At 38.0% G+C, this 22,865-nt stretch overlaps 1 protein-coding gene across 3 annotated transcripts in view; it reads left to right on the forward strand.

Annotated features, from left to right (window-relative positions):
• Positions 1-22,865, forward strand: part of ssh2a (slingshot protein phosphatase 2a) — a 168,306-nt gene that overhangs the window by 118,801 nt on the left and 26,640 nt on the right. For 2 of the 3 annotated variants that reach the window (XM_072589735.1, XM_072589733.1), the window contains 8 exons: positions 297-361; positions 7,007-7,125; positions 10,123-10,191; positions 13,389-13,454; positions 14,578-14,772; positions 19,014-19,107; positions 19,639-19,767; positions 21,989-22,035. In XM_072589735.1, the coding sequence (XP_072445836.1) occupies positions 297-361; positions 7,007-7,125; positions 10,123-10,191; positions 13,389-13,454; positions 14,578-14,772; positions 19,014-19,107; positions 19,639-19,767; positions 21,989-22,035 (784 nt within the window). The remainder of the gene's footprint in view (positions 1-296; positions 362-7,006; positions 7,126-10,122; positions 10,192-13,388; positions 13,455-14,577; positions 14,773-19,013; positions 19,108-19,638; positions 19,768-21,988; positions 22,036-22,865) is intronic. The other variant, XM_072589734.1, reaches the window with a different exon arrangement.

The raw sequence follows: 22,865 nt of genomic DNA on the forward strand, positions 1-22,865 counted from the left end.
ATGAGGTATTTAATTTTTCCCAGTTGATCAAGAGTGTCAATTTATAAGGTGCCAATTAAAAGAATGCGCGAGCTTGCGGGTAAAAGGCAGGACATCAATACAAAGTTAAAATACTGAGTTGGTGAGACATGATGGACCAACTGGTCTTCTGCATGTGACAATTCTGGTGATTCTGTGATTATTTGAGAATCATCAGAGCGATTCAGTAGCTAGAACAAATATTTGGTCCAAATTAATGGCAGAATATATTTCATTTTTGTATATGCAACTCCTCAGTTTTTTGTTCTTTTTCGAAGGAGACCTTCAACAGCACCTACAAGCGATGTTCACACTACTTAGACCTGAAGACAACATTAGATTGGTGAGTTACCTATATAAATTTCTGTGCCATTTCACATGATGCCCTTGCCAATCAAAATGGAGCAAATCAAAATTTTACTTGGTGTAAGGGATTGTGTTCAACCTTGAATTAAACACACAATTGTGAAAGAACACTGGGTTGATTCACTAATTTGCAACTCTACCCGTTGCCCTTCATCCTAACTAAAGATCTATCATAATGAGTTATTTCATGGTTTTTAGTAATGTAGAATTGTGGCAGCTGAATGGATGCCGTTTTGGTAAAGTGTTTGCTGAAAATGTGAGAATCTGTTTAGGAACTTCCCTTTCCTAGCAATCAAAATTAACAACCATTTGTTAGTCGTCATAAGGAATCTTGTAGCAAATAATCTGTTTAACTACCAAGACTTTAGAGGTTTGGGTTTATAACACATTTGCCCATTTCAAAGGCGACATTAAGTCCAAAACATTTATGCTGCTTTTAATTTAATCCTTATATAGCCATATAGTGTTTCATAGCTTTATTTCCCACAACATGAAGCACTGTCTAGATGCTCTAGCGCTTCGATATCAAGCAAGGGTTAAAAATTTTCATAATGTTGGGAAGAGGAATTCTTTAGGTAACAGCCTGTAATTGTTGCACTCTTATTGAGTTAGAAAGTTCAGTGTTCAAGCTCTACTTTAGCATTTGGGTACATTATCTCTGCTAACACTCCACTCTAGCACAAAACTGAATAACATTGTACTATTGGAATAAGAACAAAGTGTAGAAGAAACTTGTTTCTCTGTCCAGAGTTTTGCATCCAATAACCACCTTATGAACTAAAGAGAACTGGAAATGGGTTTTATGCTATCAAAATGATTGCAGAGAATGTGGCATAATAGTGAAGAATATTGTTGGCGATGCCATCTTTTAAAATAAATAGTTATATCGTGGTTCCTCTTGGATGGATGTAAAGTACTATGGCAGAATTTGAAGGAGAATAGGGGAGTTCTATCATGTTCCCTATTAGTGATATGAAGATCATTTATTCAGACACTGGATCTTTTGCCCTTTGTGGGTCCATATTGAAAGCAAAATTGTATATTGTGTTTCATTCTTTGTTAACAGTGACTACATTTAATTGACTCAGGTATTTTTGGGATGCAAGCATATGTATTAGGAGCTGGAATAGGCTATTCTGTCAGTCATTAAGATCATGTCTTATCTAACTGTGGCTTCAACTTCACATTTCTACCTTGACCCAATAACATTTGACTCCATTGTTGATCAAAAATCTGTTGAGCTCTGTCTTTAGATTGGCAACTTGGTTTAAACTGGAGAGGATTTTAATACTTGAGAGTCAACTAAAAACCGGACTCTCTTCCATCTTCTAGAAAAGACTCAAGACAAATAATATTAAATGATTAAATAAACAGCAACCTTGTTTCTGGAGCTGAGCAATGTCTTATAGTGAGACAAGAGGGTGATAAGTAGAAAACATACAAAGTAAGGTGACTGCTTTTTGTACTTGCACCTCAGTTCCACACAATGTCTGTCCTCATAAATGTGAATTATATTAGTCTGGTTCTTTTAAACATAGCACAGAATAGCAGTTGCCATTGGTAACAGGGCTAAAAATAATGCTTGTTGCTGTATGGATGTTTAGGAAGTTTACTTTGTAACTGCTCCTGGGAAAACTAAGTGCACTTTAATATGTCTTGTGATGTAGCAGGTGTTCATAATGTACTTGCCAAGTTGTTCATTGTGCCTCTACTGTAGACATTAATGTATTAAAGGTATACGTCAGGAAGGTGAGGGAATACATTCTAACTTGCCCATTCCCCCCACCCCTGCAACCAGAAACAAAACCATATGAATTTTGAACCTCCGAATATCTTGTTTCCCATGCCTGACTTAGATTTCCTAGCCAGCTGTTTATCCAAAACAGTCATGAGAAACATGTAGCCAACTGCTGAAAGGCAAAGTTCAAGCCACCTGCTGGTGGTCAGGTACATTGCATGGAATAATTAGTACATCACTGAGGGTGAGAGGTGGGGTGGAGAGCAGCTGACATTATAAACCTTCTGTGTGGTAGTTGGAGTGCACTGATGACCCAAAAGGACATTGCTTAAATAAAGCCCCTTTTTCCTTTTTGCAACAGATTTTACATCGTGCTACATTTTTGGAGACTGTTTCATTTATGCTGTTAAAATTGTCTCCATGTTTTTGTAGTTTTCGCTACCATATCAGATATAACTTAAATCTAGCTAATAAGCTAAGAATTGACTACAATTAGACTTGGCACTGATGACCATGACAGCCATCATAGATTGTTGTGAAAACATACCTGGTTTGCAAACTTGCTATTCTTATCTGCTTTGGCACAGTTTTGACTCCAGACATGATGCAATGTGATTGACTGCTTGGACAAGCAAATCACCTAGTCCGAAGGCAGTTAGTAATAGGAAACCAATTATCATTTACCCAGTGACACACATACCGCTAGGAAGAATAAAGAACAAAACAGTTATCTGGTCGTACAGACCTTGAGCATTGCTGGAATAATAATAATTGACACAATAGGATATTGTTGTCAAATCAAAAGGATGTTCTGCCTCTCAAATGAGTAATGTGGTATGGAAACTTAAGTGCTTGTGTGATGCCAGATATTTGATTTCACATCCCAAAAACAGGCAGATTGTATCAAACAGCGCATTCCTCCAGGTTTTCACACCAAACTAGGTACTTGACTGCAGCTCACACTTGCAAAACCCGCAACATTGTGTTCAACATTAGGTGAGATTCCACAATTGGACAATGTTTGTTTGTGGATAATCTTGACTTGTACCATTCCTGATGAAGGGCTTTTGCCCGAAACGTCAATTTCGAAGCTACTTGGATGCTGCCTGAACTGCTGTGCTCTTCCAGCACCACTAATCCAGAACGAAGAATTATGCTGACAGCATTGTCAAACCACCTAATATATTGCATGTACTAGAAGCCACATGTTAATACCCAACCCTGTACCTTGCAGACAGAACATGTCCACTTGCACTTGTTCAAGCGAACAAAATAGATAACTGTCCCATACCAAGGTACAGTGAAGTGTTGCCTTGCATGCTTTATAGGCAAATTGTACTGCACAAATGCATCAGGGTAACAGAGCAGAGTGCTGAGAAGGTGCAGAGAGAGATCGACATTAACATTAAAGAGGTCCATTCAGAAGTCTAATAACAGTGGCGAAGAAGCTGTTATTGAATTTGTTCATGCATGTATACAAACTTTTATATCTTTGCCTGACAGAAGAGGGTGGAAGATAGTATACCCGGGTGGGGAGGGGTCTTTGATGTGGATTGCTTTCCTGATGCAATGGGAAGCAAAGTTGAAGTCAGTGGATGGGAGTCTGGTTTGCATGATGGATTTGACTGTGTTCACAACTCTCTGTAGTTTCTTTTAGTCTTGGGAAAAGTAGTTGCCATACCATGCTTTGCATCCAGATAGGATGCTTTTTGTGGTGCATCTATAAAAATTTCTAAGAGTTTTTAATGTCTTGGCATATAGTCGTCAACCTGCCTGTTTTGAAATTTAAACAAAAATCTGGCAGTTAACATCAATCAGTAACTGATACATTCTCAGTGACAATACTTCTACAGTCAGAGTCCACTCATCAACCAATGAGCGCTGTACTCTCATACAATATAATTATTGGCTCCCCATAAATTGGTTTTCTTGCTAATTGTCCTTATGACTGTAAGATGGAAAATTTTCGATTAAAATGGAAAATTTTAGATAAAATGTCTCTTTTCAGCAGTTCTTAAATAAACTGTTCCAGTGTTGTTTCTGTCTATACGTATTTATTTTTGCAGTCTCAGCACCACAGTTAAAAGTAATCTGTAACAGGTCAGTGTTACAAAAGTTTCATTCAGTTAAGCTTGCAATGTTTATTGAACAATGTTAGTAAATGAAATATTTGTTCTGACGATGGAAAAGTGGAATTGAGTTTGAAGATCAGCCTTATTAAATAGCAAAGCAGACTCTAGATGCTGCACGATCTACCACTGCTGTTTCTTGCCAGCGACCATAATTCTATTCGTTTTAAATTAGTGATGGAAAAGGATAGACCAGATCTAAAAGTTGAAGTTCTAAACTGGAGAAAGGCCAATGTTGACGGTATTAGGCAAGAACTTTCGAAAGCTGATTGGAGGCAGATGTTCGCAGGTAAAGGGACGGCTGGAAAGTGGGAAGCCTTCAGAAATGAGATAACAAGAATCCACAGAAAGTATATTCCTGTCAGGGTGAAAGGGAAGGCTGGTACATATAGGGAATGCTGGATGACTAAAGAAATTGAGGTTTTGTTTAATAAAAAGAAGGAAGCATATGTCAGGTATAGACAGGATAGATCAAGTGAATCCTTAGAGTATAAAGAAAGTAGGAGTATACTTAAGAGGGAAATCAGGAGGGCAAAATGGGGGCATGAGATAGCTTTGGCTAATAGAATTAAGGTGAATCCAAAGGGTTTTTACAAATATATTAAGGACAAAAGGGTAACTGGGGAGAGAATGGGGCCCCTCAGAGATCAGCAAAGTGGCCTTTGTGTGGAGCCACAGAAAATGGGGGAGATACTAAGTGAATATTTTGCATCAGTATTTACTGTGGAAAAGGATATGGAAGATATAGACTGGAGGGAAATAGATGCTGACATCTTGCAAAGTGTCCAGATTACAGAGGAAGAAGTGCTGGATGTCTTGAAACGGATAAAGGTGGATAAATCCCCAGGACCTAATTAGGTGTATCCGAGAACTCTGGGAAGCTAGAGAAGTGATTGCTGGGCCTCTTGCTGAGATATTTGTATCATTGATAATCACAGGTGAGGTGTCGGAAGGCTGGAGGTTGGCAAACTTGGTGCCACTGTTTAAGAAGGGCGGTAAAGACAAGCCAGGGAACTATAGACCGGTGAGCCTGACCTCAGTGGTGGGCATGTTATTGGAGGTAATCCTGAGGGACAGGATGTGCATGTATTTGGAAAGGCAAGGACCGATTAGGGATAGTCAACATGGCTTTGTGCGTGGGAAATCATGTCTCACAAACTTGATTGAGTTTTTTTGAAGAAGTAACAAAGAGGATTGATGAGGGCAGAGCGGTAGATGTGATCTATATGGATTTCGTAAGATGTTCGACAAGGTTCCCCATGGGAGACTGATTAGCAAGGTTAGATCTCATGGAATAGTCATTTGGATACAAAACTGGCTCAAATGTAGAAGACAGAGGGTGGTGGTGGAGGGTTGTTTTTCAGACTGGAGGCCTGTGACCAATGGAGTGCCACAAGGATCAGTGCTGGGCCCTGTGCTTTTTGTCATTTACATAAATGATTTGGATGCGAGCAAAAGAGGTACAGTTAGTAAGTTTGCAGATGACACCAAAATTGGAGGTGTAGTGGACAGCGAAGAGGGTTACCTCAGATTACAACGGGATCTTGACCGGATGGTTCAATGGGCTGAGAAGTGGCAGATGGAGTTTAATTCAGATAAATGCGAGGTGCTGCATTTTGGGAAAGCAAATCTTAGCAGGACCTGTACACTTAATGGTAAGGTCCTAGGGAGTGTTGCTGAACAAAGAGACCTTGGAGTGCAGGTTCATAGCTCCTTGAAAGTGGAGTCGCAGGTAGATAGCATAGTGAAGGTGGCATATAGTATGCTTTCCTTTATTGGTCAGAGTATTGTGTATAGGAGTTGGGAGGTCATGTTGCGGCTGCACAGGACATTGTTTAGGCTACTGTTGGAATATTGCGTACAATTCTGATCTCCTTCCTATCGGAAAGATATTGTGAAACTTGAAAGCGTTCAGAAAAGATGTTGCCAGGGTTGGAGGATCTGAGCTACAGGGAGAGACTGAACAGGCTGGGGCTGTTTTCCCTGGAGCATTGGAGGCTGAGGGGTGACCTTATAGAGGTTTACAAAATTGAGGGGCATGGATAGGATAAATAGGCACTCCTGGGGTGGGGGAGTCCAGAACTATAGGGCTTAGGTTTAGGGTGAGAGGGGAAGGATATAAAAGAGATATAAGGGGCAATTTTTTCACGCAGAGGGTGATATGTGTATGGAATGAGCTGCCAGAGGATGTGGTGGGGGCTGGTACAATTGCAACATTTAAGAGGCATTTGGATGGGTATATGAATAGGAAGGGTTGGAGGGATTTGGGCCAAGTGCTGGCAGGTGGGACTAGATTGGGTTGGGATATCTGGTTGGCATGGATGGGTTGGACCAAAGGGTCTGTTTCCATGCTGTACATCTCTATGACTCTATGACTCTATGACTATAACTGCACACAATGCCATTCATGTCTGTGAATTCTTCTGGTTTCTTATTGTTATAGCGAATAAAATGTAGATTCACTTTTAACAGAAATCACATTTTAACTTGTTTTTTTTCATCTGTTACAATGATGAATCCAACAAATGAACTGGATAATTAGAAATAGCTGTAAACCTGTTTGTATTGATGGCATGATGGCTAGAAGCATTTCTCATGTCAGTTGACTTACATTCAGAGCAGTTCATTTAAATGAATATACTGGAAATTTGTCCCCATGTTGGAAAGGATAAGTTGACTTAATGGATTTGGTTTTGTTGAAACAAAACTTAAATGTCTGCCTTCTTTGAGCAAGTTTTCTTTTGAATAATTCCAGGCTGTGCGGTTGGAAAGTGCATACCTGGAACTGACACGGTACATGGTGGTAGTTTCCACCAATGGTAGACAAGATACAGAGGAAAGTATTGTTTTGGGAATGGATTTCTTCAAGGATAGGTAAGAGAACTTCATGCTTAAACTGTTGCCATTTTACCAGCATACCTAAGTAATAACAGAACTTTTAATGTTGCTAAATATAGTGAAGATATTTGACTGGCACAATAAATTCTGAAACGGATAATGCAGAACAATCATTTGAGGTGATTAAGCTAACACAATTAACCATAAGAGGAGTTGTTACTTTTTGTCATACCTGAACCCTCTGGAACAACTGCCATGTTATGTTACAGAATGTTTGTTTTGTACAGATTTCATTTATTCATGTATATATGTCATATTTTTATTGTTAAATGCTTTGTCTGAAGGTGGCACAATTTAATGATTTGGTAAATACTTTCAGTCAACATAATTTTGGAAGTAATGATTTGATTTTAGCCATTATTGGACCATTTGGATATATTTATTTTTAAAAATGCTTATGAATACTGTATCCTGTTCAAATATTCTAATTTTAATTAGGCCGATTATTTATTTGGATTGTGTGAAATGAGTCTTTGATTTTGTTTTTGCTCCTTTGGCATTGTAGTTTAGTTTAGCTTGTCTCTGAATCTCTGTGCCTCTCCCCAGTTTATTTAAACTTATTCTCGTACTAGTCATATCATTTTTTTAACCAACAATTTAATATTTTGTTTTTGTTGTGCTGTAGTATCTATTTTCAAGTTGAGGTGAAGACCTCAATAAATGGAATTAAGTTTGCTGAAAACCTTTATTGCCAATATACTTGTATGTAAACCCATTTATGCAAGATTATGTAACCAATCTAAAATAATCTTTAGATATGCTTTACAAGAATCACAACTGAAGCAGCACATTTAATAGGGTCTGAAGTCTGGAGTCAGAACCTTAAGAGATTAACTTACTTGAGTCTCTGCACTGGAGCATTTAAGTTGCGTTCATAAAGTTCAGAAAGCTTGGTCAGAAAACCACCATCAAATGATACCGACTTCAGAGATATTAGTGTTAAAGAATAAGAGAAAAATGTAAATGTTGCTTATGACATAACTAATCTTAGTGTAGCGTGCTTTGTCTTGTGATAATGGCTTGAGTCACCTTATGCACTTAAATTTTTGTTGTCAGTGAACAGTTATAGGCTTTACTCAATGATGTTCTATCATAAGGCTGAAAACATTGTTCTAAAGATCTTCCTGCAGTAGCTATTTCTAATTTAACTGAACAATATGCAGTATTAAGTACACTTCAAATTCTGTGACCAAGAAAATATAAAGTGCCGTATCTGTCGGGTTCATGTTGATAAATGGCTGCTTGTTGCTATGTAAACAAGACAACACGCACTCTTTTTATAGTTCCTTGGATGGGATTGGTAATTCTTGAATGCCATCCTGTTACAAGGTGCAATTAGAAATGGTTTAAGCATGTGGCTGGGGGAGGAAGTAAGAATAACCTCTGATCATTGGGAGCTTTTTATAAAACTTTCCATGAGCTCATTTTGTGCAGTCAACCTAAGTTATTTGTGTTGACTCTGTCTCTGAGCCCTGCAGCTCTCTTTAGCAATGCTATGTATTAACTACAAGGAGCATGGTTTCCAGAATTGATTGTACATGTGATTATGCTAAATTCTACATCATTTGATAGAATTTTAAGTGTGTATTAATTTATACTTGCAGTGCCTGGTTCAAACATCATCTGCATACCTCAAAAACCAGTGTAGTTGTGTCTAGACCTGGTGTATCTCTGTACTGCCTGGCCTTTGGGTAAAGCTAATATTAAGGTGATCCACTACGGAATAAAAATAAAATTATGGATTAGGAACAATACACTGAAAAAATAGTCAGATATGTCCTCTAACAAGCCAGTTGCTTTTTATCTATTGACATTGAATCTATAGCTGAATACCTAATTTTTTTTGACATAAAAGTTTGCCCACTTTTTTTTGTTCTTGCATTATAAATATTTAGCCTTATTTTATTTAATTTTGAAAGTAACTATTCCACTGTGACAATCTGGTGCCAGGCTACTTGTGGTTGTATTTATACCACAAAATGTCTGCTGCTACTGATATTGCTATCCAAATGGAATGCTGAGGATTTGCTGAATGGATAGGAGTAGTTTCTGATCTATATTTTCACTTTCACGCATCATTTCTTACTTGAACCCAAAAGTCACCAGGATGGCAAAGTAAACAAATGCATTAGTGCTGAAACAACATAAAAAAGGAGCCTATTGCCTGTTCTTATTTAAAAACACAAATCATTTTAAAATAAGCTGTTCTCTTAATATGTCTCTTACCATAGCTAAAATCAAAATAATAACTAATTTTTAGGTGTTCATAAAACTTAACCTGGCAAAGTCAATGTTTTTTTTGCATATCAATGTTTGAATTTGTTCGCAGAGGTAGTTGATGCTGACTGGGCCATGTTTATGATTTAACCCTAGTTTCCCTTAGAAGTTAGTAAATGACCACCTTTTAATTGCTGCAGTCCTTGTGAAGGTGCTTTATAATTAGGCGTTGAATTCTTAGATTTTTGTTCCAAAGGTGAATGGCAATTATTATCTCAATTCGGAATTGTAGGAAACCTGAAAAGGGACTTGTTTTTTTTTGTATGATTTAGTTAAAAGGTCAGAGCCTGAATTCTGAAGGATGCTGATGTGGTTGTGATTATTTATATTCATGGGTAAGCATGGAGAAGACCAACATGATGTTGAACTGTAACTGGTATTTGAAAGAGAACTGTGGGTCACCATATGTAAGAATGCAGTAAAGTTTTGTTGTAAGTGAATATTATTACTTTATCAAAGATGGAAAAACTGTCCTTTTTTTTCTTTCTGATTTAAAAACTGAGGAATATGAAATGGGAACTATGTTTCAGACTTATAGGTCCAAATGGTCTACCCTAGTTACAATCCATATGCAGCTTTATGGTTTATATTAATTGTGGCTTCTTGTAATAGCTTCTGTAGAAAATAGCTGCATAAAGTACTGTGCAACAAAGTATAGAGAAACCATACTAATTTTAGATTATGTTATCTTTGCAGCAGTACTTGCACAATGGGCCTAGTTCTTCCCTTATGGAGTGACACATTGATCCATTTGGATGGCGATGGGTAAGTACACTGGGTGCCTAACAACATCTAATCTTGACTAGTGGAACCTTGAGAATCTAGTACCAAGTGCCAAGTAGTAAAATTCTTTTAATTCCATGATACTGCCTTCAAGACAGCACAAAGGAAAGGCATTTGTTACTGCTAATATGTAAGGAGTCTATCTGAGAGAAATTGACAAAAAATATCAGTGGGAATTCTTGGCCAATCCAACCATCCTTGATTCAAGTTTGTGTTCCTTAATTCATGTACTGATGCATAGGTGCTTCAAATTCATTTGTGCTGTCTACATAGCTTACACAAAGTTTCATTGTAGCAGATCTGAGAAGCAACAAGGAAATCTGGACATCCTGTCTTTAGTCAAGATAGTCAATTTTTTTAAAAGATATTGAGTGGAAGGAATTAGTTTTCACCACATCTAAAAGATGTGGTAATTACAGGCTCAAATTATTTAGAGTTAACTTTGAATTCTTGTCCATTCTGTATATTTCCTAAAAAAAAAAAAAAATTTTTAAAATAAAAACACTAGTCTGAGCAAACTTTGGAGTGTTGTGGACAGTTCAGCTATTACAGTGTCCGAAACCAGGTAAATTAGCTTGTAATGCAGATTGAAATTGGAGGATACGATATTGTGGGTATCACCATGACGTGCCTGTGAGGGGATCAGGACTAGGAGCTAAATATCCAAAGACAGGCAGAGGGGAAGGGGTTGCCTTGTTAGTGAGAACTTAAATCAATAGCAAGCAGTAGAATCTAATTTTATGTGGGTAGAGTTGGGGAACCTAGCAGTAGTCAGGATGTGGGAAAGAGAATAAATTAGAAGGAAAGTACTATTATAATAATCACAGGGGACCTCAATATTCAGGTGGAAAATCAGGTTGGTAATGGATTTTTTTTTATTTTTGAAGCAACTTGTCCTAGAGCCAACTGGGAACTGGCAATTCTGGATTTAGTGGTGTGTAGTGAGGCAGACTTGATCAGGGAGCTTAAGAGGAAGGAACCCCAAAGAGGGCAGTGATACAGTTCGCCATTCCGTTTGAAAGAGAAGCTGGAATCAGGTATAACAGTATTACAATTGAGTAAGCGTGACTATAAAGACATGAGAGAAAAGTTGACCAGAATTGATTGGAAGGAGAGCCTCGCAGGAAAGACTGTGGAGCTGCAAGAATATCTACGGTTAATTTAGGAGGCACAGCACAAAATCATCTGAAGGAGGAAGGAACATACTAAGGGGAGGATAAGGCAAGCATGGTTGAGAAGGAAAGGAACCGCATTAAAGTAAAAGCAAACAATGGTTGAATATTGGAATGTCAGAGGATTGGGAATGCTTTAAAATCCAGCTGAGAATGACTGACTAAAAAGGCAATGGGGGTGGGGGAAGGGGTGCAAATATTAAATAAAACGATAAGCTAGCTAGTAATCTAAAAGGAGATACCTTTTTTTTAAAAAAAAATGGCAAGATTGGCATTGGGCTGCTGGAAAGTGAGGCTGGAGAAGTAGTAATGGGGACTAAAGAAATGACAGAGGAACTGATTAGGTACTTTGCATTAGTTTTGAGTGGAAGTCACCATACTAGAATATTGAGAGTCAGGGGGCAAGAGATGTGTGTCGTGGCCATCACTTAGGTGCTGGGCAAGTTGTAAGGTCTGAAGGTGAAGAAATCCAGATGAGATGGATTACAGAGTTCTGAAGGAGATAGTTGAGATTGGGGAGGTATTGGTGGTGATCTTTTAGGAATCACTGGAGTCAGGGAGTGTCCCAGAGGACTGGAAAATGGCTAATGCAACACCCCTGTTTAAGAAGGGAAAGAAGCAGAAGATAGGAAATTTTAGGTCAGTTAGCCTGACCTCAGGTGTTGATAAGATTTTAGAGTCAATAATTAAGGATGAAATTGCAGGGTACTTGGAAGTGCATGGGAAAATCAGGCTGAGTCAGCACAACTTTGTCAAGGAGAGGTCGTACCTGACAACTTATTTAGAATTCTTTTGAGGTGGTAGCTAGCAAATTAGATAAGGGGAGCCAGTGGACACTATCTATTTAGATTTCCAGAAGACCTTTTTGATAAGATGTGGTACAGGAGGCTGCTAAATAAGATAAGGGCCAATGGTGTTAGGGGCAAGGTACTGGCATGGATAGAAGATTAGCTGACTGGCAGTAGGCAGTGAGGATAAAGGAGTCATTTTCAGAATGGCAGCTAGTGACTAGTGGATTTCTACAGTATTAGCATCACAAGTAATCACATTATGCATTTAAGGATCTGGACTAAGGGTGTTGTTGCTAAGTTTGCAGATGACAAAAGATGGGTGGAGGGACGAGTAGTATTGAGGAAGTGGGGAGGCTGTGGAATGACTTGGACGGCCTAGGAGAGTGGCCAAAGAAGTGGCAGATGGAATACAAATGTGGGAAAGTGTGAGGTTATGCACGTTGATAGGATGAATAGTGGATTGGACTATTTTTCTAAATGGGGAAGGGCTTTGGAAAAGTGAAGCATAAAGGGATTTTGGAGTCCTTGTTCAGGATTCTCTTACAGTTAACATGCAGGTCATTTGGGAGTTAGGAAGACAAATGAAAATTCAGCATTCATTTCAAGAGGGTTAGAATACAAGAACTGATGAGGCTGTCTTAGACTCTGGTCTAGCTGCATTGGGGATATTGTGAGCATACGTCAGGAAGGATGTGATTGCATTGGAAGGGCTTCAGAGGAGGTTTGTAATATTGATTGCAGGCATGAAGGACTTGATATATGAGCAGTGGTTGTGCACTCTGGATCTGTATAAGTTGAAGTTTAGAATGATATGAGGGTGTCTGTTTGAAACTTGGAGAATACGGAGAGGTTTGAATAGTGTGAATGTTGAGAAGATGTTTCTATTAGTAAGAGAGACCAGGAGCCAAGGGTGCAGCATCAGAGCGAGGGGATGACCCTTCAGAACTGAGATGAGGAGGAATTTCTTCCAGAGGGTGGTGAATTTGTGGAGCTCATCACCGCAAAAGTTTGTGGAAACTAAGTCGATGTATTTAAGACAGCGTACATAGTTTCTTGACCAGTAAGGGAATCAAGGGTTATGGAGAAAAGGCAGGCGAATAGGGTTGATCAACGTAGCTATCATAATCGAATGGTGGAACAGGCTGGATGAGGTGAATGTCCACATTTTGCTCCTAGATGTTATGGTCATTTTTTTTCTTTGTCTTTCTGTCTCAAGGGGATTCAGTGTGTCAACAGTGAACAGAATTCACATCTTTAAGCCTGTGTCTGTACAAGCAATGTGGTAAGGACTTTTTGAACATAGTATTTGTACATTTTCCATTGTTCATTTGAAGCTTTCCTCCAGTGGCAGTTTGTTAATGAAGTTTCAGCTAAAAGATGGTTTTGTATTCTCAAATAACATGGCGATTGTTTTATAGCACTTATATATTTATATGCGGCTACAGAAAGAGACAGGGCAAAGAAGAAGGGCAGTGAAAGTAAGGAGCAGTTGATTATTTGGTTGAGGAAATCCTGTAAACGACGAAATTCTTCTATTGTTTGTGGATTTTAGCTATATGCTGATGAGTTTGAAACAGTTTTTTTTTAGATTAGATTACTTACAGTGTGGAAACAGACCCTTTGGCCCAACAAGTCCACACTGCCCCGCCGAAGCGAAACCCACCCATACCCCTACATCTACCCCTTATCTAACACTACGGATAGCACATTATACATTTTTCTCACTGCCCTTTACAGACACCCAACCCCAGTGAAGCATCACTCCTATCTCCATTCTAGTTTCTCATTCAACTGATGCATGTATTTCTTTTTAGCGACTTTCTGCACAGTTCACCAGAAGAGATTATCTGTCTTTTCCTGAAACACGAAGGGACTTATTGATATCTCCATGACTTTATTACTTTGAGACTGCTGAACAGTTTATCTGTTGGTGTGCATCTCTTGTCCTGAACTGAATCTGCTTATGGCTTCTGTTCTGTTTCCAGATTGTATGAGCTTTAATTGGTAAACACTTCAATTATCGTACCAGGTGGCTTGCTTGTCATTTTTCTCGAGTTACATGGCTCTTTCGGAAAGGCTGTTTTAACCCTTTAAGAGTCACTCATGGTAATAAAAACCGAAAACACGTTTAACTCCAGCATATATATAGATATATATATATATATATATATATATATCAGCTAAGTGTCAATACAGATGCTAAGTGCATATACCTAGTCCTGTTATATCGGCAGTGTTAATATACAGTGACTTATAATGGGGACTTGGTGTACTTCCTTTGTGATGTACAACCAAAGGACTTTTTTTTTGTTATCATTACTGGCAAAATAAAATTTAATTTCTTAAGTACTTTGAAAGATCCTTTGATCTGTGACACTGACTATGTAAATTATTTCTATTTTCAGGTCAGCTTTGCAAAGTTTGCACAAAGCCTGTGAGATTGCCAGAACGCACAACTACTACCCTGGGAGTCTTTATTTAACATGGATCAGTTATTATGAGAGCCGTATCAATTCTAACCAGGCCTTCATTAATGAGTGGAATGCTATGCAGGATGTGCAGTCTCATCGCTCTGATTCACCTGTCCTCTTTACTGATGTGTATGTACTTTTTATTACTGTATTTTTTGAGGTCAGAGTTTCCTGTCTTTTAAAAAAAAAAAGCCTTTTCATTCTGTGAAGCTAAAATGATGTGTATTTGATTCAGTTGAATGACAAAACAAGCTTCATGGAATAAATATATTTCCCTCCCCATTCCTATCCGCTTTCCATAAAGACAGTTCCCTGGTCAGTTCCCCCCCCCCCCCCACAACAGCCCTCCCGGCACCTTCCCCTGCCACCGTAGGAATTGCAAAACCTGCGCCCACACCTCTCCCCTCACCTCTATCCAGGGCCCCACAGGAACCTTCCACATCCATCAAAGCTGCACTTCCACACATGTCACTTAGTGCATCCATTGTTCCTAATGCGGTATCCTGTACATTGGGGAGATTAGAAGCCTACTTTCAGAGCGCTTCAGAAAACAACTCTGGGACACCAATCAATTCTACCGCCCAGTGGCTGAACATTTCAACTCTCCCTCCCACTCTGCTGAGGGCATGTAGGTCCTGGTCCGCCTCCACCGCCACTCCCTTACCACCCGACGCCTGGAGGAAGAACACCACCTCTTCTCCCTCAGAACCCTTAACCCCATGGCATCAATGTAGGCTTCACCAGTTTCCTCATTTTCTCCTCCCCCTACCTTACCCTAGTTCTAACCTTCCAGCTCAGCATCGTCCTCATGATCTGTCCCACCTATCTGCTGCATCCTCCTCTCTGACCTATCACCTTTACCCCACCTCCATCCACCTACTGCACTCTCAGCTGCCTCCCCTCCCATCTCCCAGCCCCAACCCCCTCACATTTCTCTCCAGCCCTGAGGCTCCTGATGAAGGGCTTTTGCCTGAAACGTCTATTTTCCTGCTCCTCAAATGCTGCCTGCCATGCTGTGCCTTTCCGGCACCATTCTAATCTTTACCCTTCGTGGAATAAATAGCATACCGCCTTTACTGTATTCCAAGAACATGGCAGTGGATTTAATTTTGTTTCATTCTCGCCAAGTGAGCACAGGCACAATGAATCTGTGGCCTCATTTAGTGCTGTCAACTTCTATTTCAATTGAATTTTCCCTTTAAACCCATGTTAAAGAATTTGAATTAACATAGCTATTATCCCTATAGTAAAATATAAATGCTTAAACCCTTCAATAGAGATATTCATATTTAGGCATTTACATCTGGTGCAATTATGTCCTAAAGTGTTGTAGTCAAAAGGAGAGATCTTTATTCCTCATGAGACTAAAAATAATGCTTTCTCTTAACGTTTCAATTTTAATCCATATGGATTTCTTAGGAATGTGTATGTTCATTGAGAATAAAAGGGAAGAATGGAATAAGCTAGTAGCAAAAGTTACCTTGAAAGAATATTTGCATATGCATTGCATACTGTCTGTCTTTCTGTAGACTTCGTGATTGCAAATTTGCTTGCCAATATTGCATCACCTTATAATTCTAAAGGTAAAATATGTTCATAATTGGGAAAAATTACAGCTGCAACTGGTAAGGTCACAATAGACCCAACATCCTGTGCCACACAATTCTACTATCCAGTGTTCAAAAGGCATTCGATATATTGCATATTTGTTAATTAGATAGGCAGAACATGATCACAGCCAAAGCACCATGAGTGATTGTTATGGGTTAGGCCAGGGAGAGAGAGAGAGAGACTGTATGTATTTTCCTTTTGCGACCTTTTCAGATTTATAAAGATGACTATTCCTGTTTTGTTGTACGAAATCTGGTTTCAAAGAGTTCATGTTACCTTTTAACAGTGACGTGCTGATTTTACATTTCAATTTGGGATTGTGAGATATAGACCAGGAAGGTTTCTGTATTTAAAGAGACCTTCTTTTCTAAAGCCTTATATCCTAATTGTTTGAAATATCATCAAGAATGCCCATGAATTATGCTGAATTGCAAATGATGTTTGACTGGCAAAAGAACCATCAAGAGCCTGTTTACTTTTGTTGATATTTTCTATCTTTTATTCTCCCTCAAATGTAAGCAAAGCTATACACCTAATACAGTACTAATCATTGGCCAATTAATAATGATGTACAGACGCACCAGTTGTTTTGAATTTGTCGCCCGTTCCTTTAATCAACAAGTTGCACCTGTTTCGGTATCTTGGCATTCCCGTTCCATGCGCCAAGTTCCTGGAGAAAATTTGGAAAGAGAAAATCTATAATAACTCTGAAAAGTATTGACTGTTTACCATTCAAATAAGAATTCATTCCCACTCTACAGCAAAAGGTTTTCCTGTCTGACAGCCACGTCTGCTGACACATTCAATGGCGTATATAAATAAAATGTAGCCGTGTATTACCATCACTATTCAATACATCTTAATTTATTAGGCTTGTGAATAGCCTACATAGTGGCCATTTTTAAAAAAAATTTGGTAAACTGGATGAAATAGCTGAGTAGAAGGTAAAATATTTAGTTGAAAAATTTTCCCTTCTTTGATTCTAGATATATTAATTTCTTCTCATGTGCCTTATTAGTCGTAAGCTGGTAAGCAATCAAGAACTCTAATTTCTTGCATCTGAGCATTCTCCCACTAGTGGTTCAGAAAAAAGGCTCCCAAGCATGACAGTCTTTGCTGATTAGTAATACTATTTTTACTAACTGTGATAAGAATTTAGGCACTGCAGATAGCATGTCAAGCAGACACCATCTACTTCCTTATTAGGAAGCTAAAGATGCACCCTTTCTGCGGGAGGTGAACAGATGTGACACTGTTAGTTGTAAATATGGGGGTTTAAAATCTAAAGATATATTAAAAGTAGTGTTCAATGAATGTTGCTGGAGTAAAATGTTGGAAGCATTCTGAAGATGACACAAATCAATCCCTTCAAATGTTTTAGTATAGCTTGCCTTAAAGAGGCATCAAGGCTCATTATGCTCCCTTCACCCTTTCAACTACATCTATAATTAATAATAAAGTTTTAAGGTACTAACCCCATTGTGGTTGATCAGCTTAGGAAATAGATAAGAATGCAACATCAGTTAAAATTTATATCATGTAGGCAAACATCCTAAATCACTTCCCAGGAGTAAGATAATGTGCAGAGCACCTACTTTAATTTCAGTAATGCTTTTCTCTAACCTCAAGCCATTAGCTGCTGAAAAACTCATCTGTGATTTGTCGCTTCCAGAATTAAAGCTTCCCCTTTAGAGCTGACCTGGAATCTCCATGATGTACTCTTGATCAGGTGGCACCTGTCCAACGTCTTTGTTAAAATTAGTTTAGCTCTTTGTCCCCTAACACCTGAATTTCAAGATTCTTCTGTTTTTGAGTTCTCCCACAATCTAATTCTTCGCAATCTCTCGAATGCCATCCAACCCCACAACTACCTCCCCATGAAGAACAGGTTTTTTTAAATTCACTCGTGGGAGTGGGAGTCACTGGCTGGCATTGTATTTATTTTGCATTTCTGCTTGCCCTTGAAAGTGATGATGAACTGCCTGCTTGAATACTGCAGTCCATCTAGTGGAGGTACACCATGCTGTTGAGAACAGATTTGCAGGATATTGACACAGTGGTACTGATTGCTCTGACTTTAGTTTTTGCTTTACCAGTGACATTGTCTAGGGTTATCATTAGAATTAACTCTTCTTTGCTCATCTGCTCATTTCCTGGTCAAAATTCTTTGTTTATCCAAGGTGTGGGCCACCTCCTTTATTACCATTTTTGGTTTGATGTGTTTATTTCTCCTGTGACCTTATGGCTTAGGGTACTTTCTACATAGTAGTTGCCAAGTCATAATTTGAAATGTGAAATTCAGTTAATAACTGGGCCACTGCATGAGTAATTCTTACCAATTGCATAGTAATCTAATTTATTTAATCACCTTATTCAGTTTTGCCAATTTCATCAAATTACTTGACTTGATTGCAAGTGCAGATTTGCTTAAAAGCTCTTCACATTAATAAATCCCAAGTACTTTCTATAATCTTTAAAATTTCCATCTAGGGATTTTTTTAAACTAATACATATTTTAGCATTTTAAGTTGAATTTTAGAAGTATGTTCCAAGGAGTGTTTTTATTGCTAAATTAAGGGTCATGAAGTTAGTTTGTTTTCAGCAGCAAAGCTCAATTGCAGTGTTCTTAAAAAAAAATTGAATTGCGAACCAACAGTTAGTTGTGACCAGAAGTTAGGACTTTTCGTTTGAAAGCTGATTTGTTTGTTGTATTTTGTTGTTTCATTCAATAAAACAAAATAACTATATGTCTCTTACAGACCAACAGAACGAGAACGGACAGAAAGACTAATCAAGACAAAACTTCGAGAGGTAATGATGCAGATGGATTTGGAGAATGTCACGTCCAAAGAGGTAGGTATACGTCCTCATTTGAAGAAAATCAACAAAATTCAAAGTAGGTTCTGAATTGATTATCTATTGATCATGATTTTTTTTATCATTAAAATATAATGTGGATTTTTAAGAAAATTTTCCATGTTGCATTTTGAGATCTTCGGTGATGGAACTTCTAATTTCAGACATTGACTGCATCTTGCTTTATAAAGACTCTTACTGACAAAGTATGCTTACTTGACTTGGGTTTGCCTATTTTTAACTGTTTGGAGATTGGATTCAATTTCATCATTCTGTGCAGATGTACAATTTCCAAGTAATAGCCCTTATACTGAAATAAGAGTCCAGAAAAGGGGTAGTTTCAGATTAAATGAAATATTAAATGAAGTATCCTATTTGGGTGAAAAGTAAATTTTGCTGCCCAGTAAGAGTGATGGTTCATTTGTCGTCTTACTACTGAAGTATTTTCTGACCTTGCATTTATTGCCGATTTTGTTTTCATTTTGGATAAAATCTGTCTCAAAAATGATCCTTTATACTTCTTTACAGATTCGCACAGAATTGGAGATGCAAATGGTCTGTAACTTGCGAGAATTTAAAGAGTACATTGATAATGAAATGATTGTAATCTTGAGACAGATGGACAACCCGACTGAAATATTTGAGCATGTTTACCTGGTATGATCATTATACTATAATTGATGTGTCTTCTGTTCATTGTTTCTTTGGGTATAGGTGTGATAGATGAAATTATTTTTAACTGCTGGGAACTAAGAAGAGTGATCAGGAAAGAAATTAAATAGCCCTTCCTTGAGCTGACCTTAAAGAACTTTGGTTCACCTACCTTTTACCAGTTGTGATAGCTTGGTTTCCTAATCAAGACCATAATTAGAAGGTTTGTGTAAATCTTCAGAATACTTCTAAAGTTTTTTTTTCTGCAACCTGATTGTTAGGCTACTGTTTTTTTTATATAGATCCAGCATCTTGTTTTCTTCCGTTGAGTTCCTTGTCTGTGGTAGCCTGTGACTATTAGAAATAGTAAGAAATAAGCTTGTCTAGCACTCTGCCTATACTTCACTTGCAGCAAGTCTTGATCACCCATATCACCTTGGTTTGCTGGCCTATGTTAGCCTCTGGTCAGTAAACAGTCTGTTATAAAATCACGTTCTTTTGTTCAAAATCCCTCATAGTTTGTCCCTCCCCATTTCTGTGCACATCTGATTTTAATCATTGCAACTTGCTTTCAGCTGCCTATGCTTTATGTTCAGTTTTGCTTTTTGTTTGTGTGAAGACACTTCTTCAAAACAAGCTTTTGGTCAATTGTTCTAATAAAGTCTTGTATTTAAGTAGCTACAGTTACTTGGCAGCAAGCACCAGCACTCCAGAGCAATACTGTATAACCACAGCCCTTGTTGCAGAACCAAGATCATGGATTGGTCTCTCCAAACATTAGTAAAGCTACTCCACCCCAGAGGGTTTGATTAGTTACATGACCATCATTTTGTGTCAATAGAAGGATGCTGATGATGGTGGCCTCCTATTCAATTTTGTTCGACAGTACTGTAAAGTGCCTTGGAATGTTTCACTCTATTAAAGGCACTATATAAATGCAAGTTGTTTTTCTGCCACACTTTGCTGGTAACAACATTGGCATGCTACCACATGCTGGCATACCATCTTGGTTGGAAAGTCCTTAAAGACTGATAACTTTAAAATAATTGCAATTTTATCCTTTTTATGACAAATCCTGAACATTGTCAATGTTAGAATAATTTCGGAGAAATACCAAAAATGCGCTAATAGAAGTAGCGATAAAAGTATTACATTAGATGCAAAATTCTTTGAGATATCCAAAGGATGTGATAAGGTACTACATGAATGTATCAGCTGACGAACAACTTTGTGTCTGCATTTGTTGTGAATGTTCTAAGTTCCATGTAAATATGGTTTCTTCATGACTTCACTTATCTCTGCTGCGGTTTATCTTTTTTGCGAGTATTCTCTTTCCAAAATCAAGCTATGTTTCCTGTACTAAAAGTTTCACAATATGAAACCAGCTGCTGCCTGCTTATGTTGAATTGCAGCCAGCTTTATAAGGATAGACAATAGTCAGCTGGCCTAAAAGTCAAAGAAAATTTGTTTTACTCTGAAGGCATAAACATTACATCAAAGAATCGTAAATCAATGATCTGTGACCTGTTTTCGGCATGTAATTGTCAGTTCATTCAGAAGATAACCTGCAAGCAGTGTGCGGCCTTTTCTGCTTGCTTGTGCTCTTCTTATTATAGTATTTCCTTCCCTTTCCCTTTTCACCCTTCCTTCATCCCATTCACCTCCTTCGTGAAGAATCAAATCATCTGTACAAGTATGATTTCAAGTGGAATGGTGAATGAAGGAATAGTGAACATCTCTGCATTCGACACTTGTGTTAATTTGTGGCTTCCCATTAAGAATTTAATTTTGTGCAAACACATCATGTTTTATCTGTGAAGCTTTAAAAAATAAGTTCCACATTAATAATTAATACTGTTGTATTATCTTGTATAGTCTCATCTTCATGCTTATTCTCCCCTGCAATATTAAACATGGACATTAATTTCATTGTTTGGGACTTTTGATTAAACAAAACTAGAAATGCTGTGCAAGTAATACCAATGTTGCCAATACCAAAAAAGTTTAATATGCCAATCAAACTAGTCACGAACCTGATACAGTTGGGTGCAAGTTTGCTGGCAACTTAACTTCCCTTTTGCTCTGATATATTGTAATGTGCACCCATGGTGATGTGGTGGGAGAAACTAACTTGCCTGAAGTCCTTTTGATTCTGTGCTAAATGTTTGGAGTTTGTTTGGATTATTCTATTAGATCTCAACATTAGCCGGTTTATCTCCGTTTGCAGGGCTCGGAATGGAACGCATCCAATTTGGAAGATTTGCAGAGCCGAGGGTAAGACCCTGTATAATGAAACATGCTCAGAAGTTGGCCAGATTGTTGAACCTAACTGTTGATCAACATTGCATAAAGGAAAAAAAAACTTTAGTCTTAGAAATACTGCGTGCTTGTTGCTACAGTAGTTTTATTTTTGAATATGATCATTTTTAAAATATAAGTTTTATATTTTTATAAGTTTTTATAAGTTTATAAGTTTTTACAAGTTTTATAAGTTTTTAAAATAATTTTTGTAAGGACAAATCAACATGACATGTTCATTTGACTGAGAACAAATTTTGAACTTTGTAGAAAGTATTTTCCCCATTATTATTTTTTTGGATAATGTTTGCATATGAAAAATGTATAATTTGATTCTTAGTAACCTTGAGCATTTGAGTGTATTTAGAAGTCTCTGAGAAATCCAAATGCATAAATCTAGTAATATGTACTCTGAGGGGAGACCAAGTTTGAGATACTTGTGTTTCTTTCTTCCTTTGCTGAACCCCTCAATTTTGCAATCTCATGTGACCTTACTACTCTGATCAAGCAATCTCTGATCACGCCAGACTGGTATTACCTTGACATTAGCAACACTGTTTCAGATTCCCACCATATACCCGTATTTTGCTTTTACTTTGAAGTTTCTTAGCTACAGATCTGCAAAATCATGCATCTTTTACCAACTGTGATGCCCTGATCTACCTAAGGATGAAAAGTATACCAAGGGATGTAGAATTGCAAGTCTTTGGTTGACCGCTCATTTATTTTTTAAGTCGTCCTAACAGCATATGGGTTAATCTCAAAAAGCATGATCAGATCCTTGCACACATGATTGCACCGTAGGA

Source organism: Chiloscyllium punctatum, chromosome 19 (assembly GCF_047496795.1).
Source record: "Chiloscyllium punctatum isolate Juve2018m chromosome 19, sChiPun1.3, whole genome shotgun sequence".
Lineage (NCBI taxonomy): Eukaryota > Metazoa > Chordata > Chondrichthyes > Orectolobiformes > Hemiscylliidae > Chiloscyllium > Chiloscyllium punctatum.